This window comes from Pteropus alecto, unplaced genomic scaffold, assembly GCF_000325575.1.
Source record: "Pteropus alecto unplaced genomic scaffold, ASM32557v1 scaffold191, whole genome shotgun sequence".
Lineage (NCBI taxonomy): Eukaryota > Metazoa > Chordata > Mammalia > Chiroptera > Pteropodidae > Pteropus > Pteropus alecto.
This window is the reverse complement of record NW_006434181.1, coordinates 1,292,884-1,303,512: the sequence shown is the minus strand read 5'-3', so window position 1 is coordinate 1,303,512 and position 10,629 is coordinate 1,292,884. Positions and strand designations below refer to the sequence as shown.

The 10,629-nt window shown below is 50.4% G+C and overlaps 2 protein-coding genes across 4 annotated transcripts in view; one reads left to right on the top strand and one right to left on the bottom strand.

Annotated features, from left to right (window-relative positions):
• The window catches only part of RAB43 (RAB43, member RAS oncogene family), a 46,283-nt gene extending 42,112 nt beyond the window's left edge, over positions 1–4,171 (top strand). For 2 of the 3 annotated variants that reach the window (XM_015587142.2, XM_006909048.3), the window contains exon 3: positions 9–4,171. In XM_015587142.2, coding sequence (XP_015442628.1) covers positions 9–259 — 251 coding nt within the window. In that variant the 3' untranslated portion in view covers positions 260–4,171. The remainder of the gene's footprint in view (positions 1–8) is intronic. The other variant, XR_003045482.1, reaches the window with a different exon arrangement.
• Positions 4,172–6,573: 2,402 nt separating this feature from the next.
• ISY1 (ISY1 splicing factor homolog) overlaps positions 6,574–10,629 on the bottom strand; it is a 33,052-nt gene continuing 28,996 nt past the window's right edge. The window contains exons 10-11 of the mRNA XM_006909047.3: positions 7,708–7,794; positions 6,574–7,309 (exon numbers count right to left, since the gene is read on the bottom strand). Of these exons, the coding sequence (XP_006909109.1) occupies positions 7,202–7,309; positions 7,708–7,794 (195 nt within the window). The 3' untranslated portion in view covers positions 6,574–7,201. The remainder of the gene's footprint in view (positions 7,310–7,707; positions 7,795–10,629) is intronic.

Genomic DNA, 10,629 nt, shown 5'->3' with positions numbered 1-10,629 from the left:
CCCTACAGGGAACAAGTCAGACCTTGGCGAGCTCCGGGAGGTCCCTCTGGCTGAGGCACAGAGCCTGGCAGAGCACTATGACATCCTGTGTGCTATTGAGACGTCTGCCAAGGACTCGAACAACGTGGAGGAGGCCTTCATAAGGGTGGCCACGGAGCTGGTCATGAGGCACGGGGGCCCTCTGCTCAGTGAGAAGAGCACCGACCACATCCAGCTGGATAGCAAGGACATTGGAGAAAGCTGGGGCTGCGGGTGCTGACCGGCATGCAGGGCTGGCAGGCAGGGGCCTCCCCACTTGCTTTCTCTCTGGCCTGCCAAGCCCAGCACTCAAAAGCTGGACCTCCAGGGTACCAGCAATTCTAGAGCAACTGGATAAAGTTCTAGAATTATCCATCCCATGGCCTGAATGCTTGATCAGAAAGCTACCCCAAGGAAGGAAGAAGCGGGATTCCTCCTGCAGGAGGCCTGTTGGCACAGGGTAGGTTATGGGGCCCATCCTGTCAGTCAACGGCTATTCCTCCACGCTCTTTACATACCAGGGCTAGCCCAAGCCTGCCAGTGTGGACTTGCCAGTGTGGACCACAGTGGGAGAGGGGTCAGGAATGTGCCTCCCCTGCTCCACAAGTACTAATTCTGTCCATTTCACACCTTGTATCTGCTGTAGCTATGGCAGCAGGTTGCTGCTTTCCAGGGAAGTGGCTGGTGCCCAAGGTTGTCCCAGGTCATTCCAGGGCCTCCTTATTTAGCTGCAGAGAGCAAGAGCAACCAACCCAACAGACTAAGACTGGTTCCTGAGCACAACCCTAGGGATCCCTTAAATCCAGGTGAGGAACCTCTCTTCACTGCCAGCTCTAAGCTCACAGACAGCATTGGGCCCAGCTCACTAGCTTAGCAAGACCTCTTAAGTTTTCTGGTTTTCCACGTAGCTTTTTGTTTTCTTCTATACAAATGTGGGGTCATGGCCCACAGCCAAGCGGGGAGTGTCTGCTGTCTTGGGGCCCAAAGTTTTGCCGTTCAGATTGTAAAACCAGCTAATTCTTCAGTACCAGCTCTCAGAAGCCTGGGGATAGGGGGAATGAGATAGGAACATGGACATTTAAGGGAAAAGTAAAAGCCTACATCTTTGAGGCTCAGGTCTAGGAAGTCCCTCAGTACACCCAGTATTACCCCATGTGCAGAAATCTTTCCTGCCATGTTCAGTGTCAGCTCGCTCATTGCTCCCACTCTAGCTTATAGTTTCCCAAACAAAAAAGGCAAGGCCATGGAAATCCTGGGTCTGCCCATTTCACTCCCCTAGGCCCACCTGCCCTCAACAGCCTCAGTGTGCACTGAGTGCTGAGGTTAGAAGGCAGGTTGAGGCTGAGATCACTGGGGGCCTTGGAAGCAGCACCAGTCTCTGTGGAGTGGCTCAGAGGATCATAGGGGTTGGACCAGGGTAAGCCAGTGTTCTTCCCAAGCCAATCCCAGTCTCTCCATTCAGCCCAGTCCAGCCCCAGAGTGGAGGCCTGGGAAATAAATTGTTCTCAGAGCCATGTACTAGGTCACATCATGGGGAGGCAGCTCAGGGCTCAGTACCAGTCCTCAAAATGGGCTGCAGGCCTCCCACTCAGACTCCCCTTGCCTTCCGTTCTAAGTACTTCGGTCTGCACTGCCCCCTCTCCCAGGCAGACTGGGCTGCAGAGCAAGGAGCCCAGACTTTTTGCAGCAGCCCCACAACAGTCTGGGGAGGCAGGGATGGGCATGGACAGCTGAGACCAAGACACACAGGGTTGGTGGCTCCCTTTCAGGCTGGGAGGCAGCCATGAAACAGCTGAGCCTGGTTCTGGAGAGGAAGGATGTTGGCCTGGTTGGGCCAGAAGCTGCTGAGCAGGGGTCTGCACTGAGGGAAATCAACCCACTGTTGGCTGGGGTAGGATGGGAGCTGGGAGCAAGACTGCCTGGTTCCCTTCCTCAGCAGCCTTGCTGATGGGACAGTCCCAGTTGCTGGGAGGGAAAGTTGGCATCTGCTTGACCCCTTTGTTGCAATGCCTGCACTCCACCTGCAGAATGGAGAGTGCCTGTCATTGAGGAGTTTGCAAAAGGGGGTTCCATTCAGGCCTAGGGCAAAGGTCCTCCAGCCCTATGATCTCTCTGCTAGGGGCTGATATTTGGGCAGAGCTAGTTGTTCAACCCAAGGCCCCAGCTGTAAAATAAATCTTATGAAGCCCTACCTTGCAGAGACCTGCTGCTTTGGGAGGTGGAGGGACATACAAGGAGTTTTGGAACAGAGGCTTGGGCCTGCACCCCTGTGATTGACTTGCAGCCCCAGTTCTGGCCAGGTACCGACCCTGCTCATAGCTACCTGCTGCCCCTCTCTACTGGGGATGGTCCTCAGCTGTCTCATAAGGCTTGGGAAAAGAGGGAGGCACTTTTACCCTCTTTTCACATGGAAGCCTTGGGCTGCCATGAGGATCCAGGGTAGGTACAGAAACAGGTAGCTGGCTGGGGCCGGATTCATTTGTCACCTTGGAATATGAGCCATCCCCCTTTTTCTCCCACCCTAGGGCAGGAGACCTGAAACCCTTGCAAAGGCTTGGCTTAGAAGGGGGAAGTAATAATTGGCCCAGCCTGGGACCAGAGGAGGTTTCTTCTCACTAGTGACCCTTTACCCATAAACCAAGGAAACAACACTTCGCTTCCTACCCTTTCAGAATCCCAAGATGTCTGAAACACTGGGCGGAGTGGATCTCCAGCCACCCCATCCTCCATGCATGGGAGCAGAGGTTTAGCCTAGAAATTGGGGGTTACCTTGGGCTTCTTACTTTCTCCCTACACCCTAAGTGTTGGGATCCCACTTCCACAGTGTGCTGCCTATCCTCTCACTTGGACATCTCATTGACCTTGGCCCCTGGGCTTCTGGCATCCACTGCCCCAAGCCATCTTCCTGCTGCTGTCAAAGTGACAGTTGTCAAAGGTTACTCCTGGTTGGGTCCCTCCCCGCCCCCAACATCTTCCAAGTGTCTTAAGGCACTGGAAATGCTGTCCACATTCAACCCAGATGTCCAAGGCCTTCACAGCTCTGCCCTGGCTTTTCTCCAGCACCTGTTTGTCCCCCAGGAGCATCGGCTGTTCAGGCTGACTCCTTCCCGCCCTCCCCCATTTACTGACTCTGCTTCTTTATTCATGTTATTTATAATCCCACAAATGACCCATCTGGACACCCCCTGAGAACTGGCCCCACCCCAAGCTAGTCTTTTGCTCATAATATTCTCTAGCAAGAATGAGTTTCCCCACCCCTTGGCCTGCAAGGTTCCCCAACCCCCCACTCCCACTTTCCAGTCTGTTTCCGACAGGCGCTAAAGGAAATGTTTCCCTGGCCCGTGTGTGGTACTGACTGCATGCCGCGTGGGGTGACTGCTCTGCAGTGCCCCATCAGGCCTGGGCCTCGCTGCCTCTCTGGGCCTTCGTCCTGTGTCAAATGGGGTAAGAGAAAATGGGGAAGTGGGAAGTTATGTGAGACAGGAAACAAGACTTGCCTCTCCTCTCTCAGCCCAGGGCCTCTGGGGCAGGAGAAGTTTATTTTCTTTGTTTATAAATTACCTAAAAACAGGCAGGAGCTGGTGGGGCCGGGGACCAGGGTATGGAAGGAGAGGGAGGAGAAGGGGAGCCAGGAAGTGTCTCGGCAGCCTAGGCCTGAAGGAGGGCAGTCTGTGGTGTGTGGGGGGCTGGTGTGAAATGGGCAGAATAAGAGGGAAGTTGGTGTTTTATACTCACGAAAGGATGAGTAGAGTGGGCAGGGGATACAAATCCTGACTCCTAAGGCAGGGAGGTAGGTCCCTGTCCTCCCAGAAGGGGGATTTTGATCCCAAAGACACAGGCCCCAGCAGACTTGGAGCTGGAGGAAGCTCCTAATTCATATTGAATTCAGTTACTTTCTTCTCCAGGAAGGCTGCAGCCCCAGGGACCCTCTGAGTTCTGCCCACCTGGACTGTTGGGGGCGGGAAGGACCTCAGCCAACCCCAGGATGTCATTTGCATTTGGGAATTTTTCATGTTATCTATTTATGAATATATATATCTTTATATCAAATCTATTTTTTAAAACGTGGAAAAGTTGCCTTTATGGAAACAGCAGAGCCAGACTGTACACATTCCTAAACCATTAAACAGTTTCCTCTAATGAGTTAACAGCACCCAAGACTGGTTCTCTTACCTTTGAGCCCAGAGCCGGCCCAGGTGGCCACCTCCCCACACATGGTCCCACACGCCCAGCTTCCCGACTAGTCTCCAGGTCCGGGGTGGGTGAGTGGGCCTACACTGCCTACTACTTGTCCGTTACTTGAAGCACTTTGCCCAAAACCAATGTGGTATTCCCCCAGGCAGAGAAGCAGTCACTGCCTAAGGAAGGAAGTTGAGTTGGGTCCCATCTCTGCTGGGGATACCTTTGTACCCTTGGGCAAGCAATTTTACCTCTCTGGAGCCAGGTTTCTTCACATGGTTTGTGTGGGGAGGTAGGTTGGGGAATACTGTTTGGTTATTGCCAGGGGCACCAGGCATCCTTCACACTTATACCACACTGCGAGGGAGGTGTTACTATCCTTCCAATGTCTTTTTCAGGTGAGCCAACAGACTCAGGGGATAGGAGTTCCTTTCTCAAGCCTTTCAGCCACAACAAAGTAGAGCTCTTATTCCAAGTCAGGATCTGGGAACCCCCATGAGGGCCAAACTGTTTTATTCACCACTACATTCTCAGTCCAGAGAATGGTTAGAGCCACATGGGTCCTCAAAGAACTACTGAGTGCCTGAATTGTATCTACTTCTGGTCACTCAAAATGAGACCTCTGCTGAAATGGAGGCTAGATAAGGACAGCAGAGCATGACTGCTAATGGAAGCCAGGTGGTACTGCATCCTTCCCTGCCAAACTCTGTTCCAAAATAAACTGACATCATGGGGCTCAGACCAACCTCCATTCAAATTCCTGGCCTGCCCTGACCAGTTGTGTGACCATGAGGAAGTCATTTCTCCACTCAGGGCCTTAGTTTCCTCAGATGTGGGACACTAATTCCTGTTCTGCCTGCACCTGGGGAAGCCACAATGAGATCCTGGTGAAGAGGGCCCTTGTAAACTAAAGGGCTGGAGCAGGGAGCTCCTGTTCCTGTCTCTATCCCAGGTGGTTTAGCCAGCTCAATTCTGTTGACTGAATGAAGTGAGCCTAGAGCCCTGGACAGTCCAGATGGTCCAGAGTCCAGGCACTTGCCAACCACCTATTCCAGGGAGAAGGAATGCCTGGTTGTCTGAATTTCCTGCTCTCACCAAATACAAGGCAGTCCCAAGCCCACATGCCCCTTGAAAAGAAGAAAACCATAACTGGGCCCATTTGAGCTGGGCACCCCAAACCCTTCCCAGAGATTCTGATGTGAGCCATGCTGTCCTGAGGACCCTCCATTGCCTCTGCCCACACCAGACACTGCCCAGACCCTGGGGCTAATTCACAGGACCAGTGCTGGATTTTAAAGCCAGGAGCCCAGAGGGACTTACTCAAAGCCCCCACTGAGTTTGCTACTGAGTCCTCCTACTCAGGCCAGGCCTGGGCTGGGTGCTGGATCCCAGAGCTGACTCTGACCCTGCCTGGCTTCCAGGGGATATGCTCCCAGAGCTCGGACCTCAACCCTCCTCTGTATCCTGCACACATTCACTGAGGGGCTTGGCTGGCGGGGGTGGGGGTGGGGGTGGGGAGCACCAGCACTTCCATAAGAGAAGCCAGGATGCAGGGTGCCCCTTCCCTAGTTATGTCCCCTCTCCTCATCCTCACCACTCTGAAGTCCCTCCTCTGGCACCTTCCCCACATGGCCACTCTGCACCTCACCCAGCCTCTATCTGACCTGGCACCTGCCTCTCTGGTCTCCACAGCTGGCTGCAGGCCAGGTCACCTTGTTCAGAACTCTGCACGGCTCCCTGCCACCTTCAGTTTCCCTCAAGAAGGGCCTCCAGAACCATCAACAGCCTGGCCACACTCTCCCCAATACTTGCCACCCACAGCCACACAGGGCTGTTATGTCCAGAATGTGCTGCTTCCAGGCAGGCAGACCATCCCCTACCCAGATGAAGAACTGAACCCCTACTGTGTAATGGGCTTCTCCAAGCAGGACTTCCTGTTCACGAATAGCCCAAGCTGGGGTCCTGACCCAAAGGACAGCCACCCGGTCCTGACACTGACTCCCAGACACTCCTAGGACCCCTCTGAGCATGGGGAAGGCCCCTTGCCATTGCCCCCAGAGGCTGCAGCCTTTGCTGTTGGTTCTCCCCATTAGAAAGAAAAGACCCAGCTCAAATGGCAGGTTTGGATCCAACTCATGCTTCCTGGGCATCCATGGTGTACTTTCACACAGGCCACCTCAGGGACACAGTGAGGATGGCTATGCCTACCTACCTCAGCTCCCAGACAGAATCTGGGACTGGTCACAGCCTTCCCACACTTGGGCTGTATGTTTTTGGACTCTCTCCCCTGCAGTGATTCTGAACCTCACGTTTCAATGCAACCATTGCCTCCGTACAGGGAGCCCAGGGAACAAGCTGCAGACATGGAGGTTTCTCCCATATATAAAAATCTTTTAATAAAAATATCTCTGCAGAACCAGTCAAAAAATAGAATTAGCAAACTCAACTTCCTGCCATCTGAGCAAGAGGGAATGAGCCAGGCCGAGTTGGCCATAAAGAACTGTGCCTTGCCCAAAAGGGACAGCTCTGGCTGGCTGCTGACACACGGGATTTAGGCTCAGGGTTGACAAATCTCATTTTTCAAGAGGAGTTACAAAGATGTCTTTTTAATAAAAACTACATTTTTTTAATGATGGTCACTAATTGATCACCCTCCCCACCCAATGAGAGTAGAAGGCTAAATAAAACATTTATAAGCAACCAGTTAGCAGCCCATTTCGCATATCAAGATAACAAAAAGTGAATTCATACAGTAGCAAAACGCGTACAAAGGTGATGGCTAAAGTGTTTAGCATGTAGACAGCCTGCCAGGGAGGCACAGGGCAGACTCCTCCCAACATTAGTAGATGAAGTCAGAAAGATAAGAGATGAATAAATGATCATAAGTAGCAGGAAGCCTGACAGCACTAGCCTGCCAGCCTGCAATCCAAGGACAGCAGAATCCAGCTGGGGCTGAAGGACTTCTAGCAGATTTCCAGACCCCAAGAATAGCCCTTGCTCGGCCCTAATATCCCAGGAGTCTTTTGGCCTCTTCGCTCTGGGCCTGCAGGGTCTCACTTGCATACTTCTGGAGGAGTTCCATCTTCTTCCTTCGAACAAGTGCCTCCTCAATCTGTGGATAGCAAGAGTAAAAGGCTCATGCTTCATTCCTCAGTAAGACCCTCCATGCCTTGCTGGAACCCAGCCAGGAGGGAGTACCTGAGGGGGATGTCATCGAGGAGCCCAATACCCAGAGCAGTCGCCAAGGTCCTGCTCTCTCCCACTGGAAGTATGTGAATAGTGTTTGTCACTTTTCTCTACAGCAAATGAAATCAACCCTGCCTTCTTTGGATTCCCCAACCTATTATGAGCACAGTGACCAGTGCCATGTGCTCAGGAGTCAGAGCTGCCCAAATGGATAGACAGAATAAAAAAACCCAGTAAAGCACTGTGTGGAGTCCTCTTTAGAGGCAAGGCCCCTGGCACTGGGGAAGCTCCACCTGCAAGGGCAGTTCACAGCCTCTACCCTACCTCTTGCTGCGATGGCACAGGGACATGAGCGATGAACTTCTGCTGCCCGTCTTCCCCTCCTTTCTCTTGGCTGCCTTCCTCGTCAGACTACAAGCAGAGAACAACCAAAACTCCGTGAGTAGGAGACCGTGAAATAAATGTTGGTAGTGCTATAAAATGCATTACTCTGCAGCTGATTAAAGGGGGGAAAAAAGGAATGAAGAAGTTCTGTATTCATCCAGAAACACAGCAAAGACATCAAGTGCAAAAATCAACAAAACATTTTGTGTATTATGCTACCTTATGTATTGAGAAAGAAAATAAAAACTAGTGACAGCAGTGAGGACTAGGTAGATGGAGGACAGAGCTATGAAAGAGCGTCTATACTATTTGTTTCTTGAACTTTATGAATATATTATTTATTTTTTAAAATTAAATTTAGAATCTGGTCAAGATGGCGGAGTAGGAACAGACTATGGTCATCTCCTCCCATGACGACATCAAAATTACAACTAAATTACAGAACAATCATTGAGAACCACCTGAAGACTATGTCAATAGAATTCCTGTAACTAAAAATATAAAGAAGCCACATAGAGAAGAGTATGAGGGGTAGAGATGCAGAACCGGCTGGCTCTCCACCCACAGTGTGGCGATTAAGAATAAGGAGGAATATCTCTGCTGCAGGGGTCCCCCCTGAGGAACGAGGGATCCTAGACCCAAACTGGGCTCCCCAGCCCCAGATACCAGTGCCGGAAAAGAGGAGTCAGCATAACAGCTGGCTGTGGAAACCAACAGCTATTACATCCAAGTGAGACAGAGGGCTGCAAGAGATGGAGGCACTCCTCTTGCAGAGCCTATGCATAGACCCACTTGCTCTGGGCTCCAGTGCTGAGGCAACAGCTCGAAAAGTGCCCAGGACATGTGGAAGGAACTAAATCGACAAGTTTCAAGACAAGTGCTCGAGGAGTAGGGATCGGGGCAGCTCTCTACAGGACAGAAGTGCTGGCAGGAGCCACTGTTTCCTCATTGACCCTTCCTCCCATCTAGTTGGCAGACACAGGTCGGTACTAAATATGAGATCTCCATTAACCTGGCTAACAAGGTTCTTGCCGCCCTGGTAATTCCCTGAAACCCTTCCCCAACCAACTAGCGCACCGGACCTGAGCCTCCTAAGGCAGCTCCAGATAAGCCTCATAGTGAAGTCTTTCCTAAAATCTCTTAAAAATATACAAACCCCAAAAAAGCAGTGACGAGCCTTGGCATGCCCTGTCCCTCTTGGAAAGCAGCCCAGAGCGGACATAAGCAGCAACTGGTCTCATGGGCAGCAACCAATCACATATTTTGAAAATCCTAAGAGGAAGCCCCAAACCACAGAAAAAGAAGCAGTGGCTAAACATGACCTGCACTGGAGCTCCTCTGAAGAGGCTCCAGAACCAACACACCTGATAGCCAGGTTAAGACCACACCACAGCATCACCCAAACAGCTCCACAAACCACACACCCGAAGGGCGCACTCAGCTGGCACCAGAGCCCTGCTAAAGTGACTCGAGCTCCATGGGGCCAGACCCCGTATAACATCTCACCTGCGACAGTCACGCGCACCCTCACAGCCAGTAAGCCTGACAGTCAGTCCCACCTACTGACATGCCAACAGCAACTGAGGCTAAACGACAAAAAAAAGAAAGGCACACACAAGGGAAAACCACAAAACACCCAGGTCAGCTGAACAGGGAGACTGCGCCATTGGGTCCCACAGGACACCTACTAAAGGCCACTCTACTAAGACTGGGAGATGTAGCAGACCTACCTAATACACAGAAACAAACACAGGGAGTCAGACAAAATGAGGAGACAAAGAAACATGTCCCAAGTGAAAGAACAAGATAAAACTCCAGAAAAAGAACTAAACGAAATGGAGACAAGCAATCTACCAAGTACAGAGCTCACCGATTATAGGGGAAGAATAGATGAATTCAGGGACAACTTCAACAAAGAGATAGCAAACATAAAAATGGAGACAGAAAACAAAAAAGAACCAGTCAGAAATGAAGACTACATTAGATAGGATCAACAGCATATTAGATGAAGCAGAGGATCAAATCAGCGATCTGGAAGCCAAGGTCATGGAAAACACCCAATCGGACAGCAAAAAAGAAAAGAAAAAAAGAAAATTAAGATAGTTTAAGGGACCTCTGGGACAACATCAAACATTCACATCATAGGGGCAGCAGAAAGAGAAGGGAGCGAGCAAGGGATTAAAAAACCGATCTGAAGAAATAATGACTGAAAACTGCCCTAACTTGGCAAAAGAAATAGACATAAAAGTCCAGCAAGCTCCGAGAGTCCCAAACAAGATGGACCCGAAGGGGCCCACACCAAGACACATCAAGACACATCATAATTAAAATGCCAAAAGTTAAATACAAAGAATCTTAAAAGCAGCAAGAGAAAAAGCCAGAAGAAATTAATACAAACTATTCAAAGTGATGAAAAGCAAGGACCTAAAACCAAAACCAATACTCTACCCAGCAAGGCTATCATTTGGAATCAAAGAACAAAGAGTTTCCAGACAAGAAAAAGCCAAAGAACTTCATTGCCACCAAACCGGTATTACTATTACAAGAACTGTTAAAGGGTCTTCTTCAAGAAGGGGGGGAGGGGAGAACATAAATATGAATAATAAAATGATAATAACTATATACCTCTCGATAATCATTTTAAATGTAAATGGATTAAATGCTTCAGTCAAAAAACAGAGAGTGGCTGATTGGATAAGAAAACAAGACCCACACAAGAGACCCATTCAGATCAAAAGACACACAGACTAAAAGTAAAGGGATTAAAAAGATATTTCCTGCAAATGGAAACCAAAAAAAGCTGGGGTAGCAATACTTATATCAGACAAAATAGACTTTAACAAAGGCTGTAACAAGAAACAA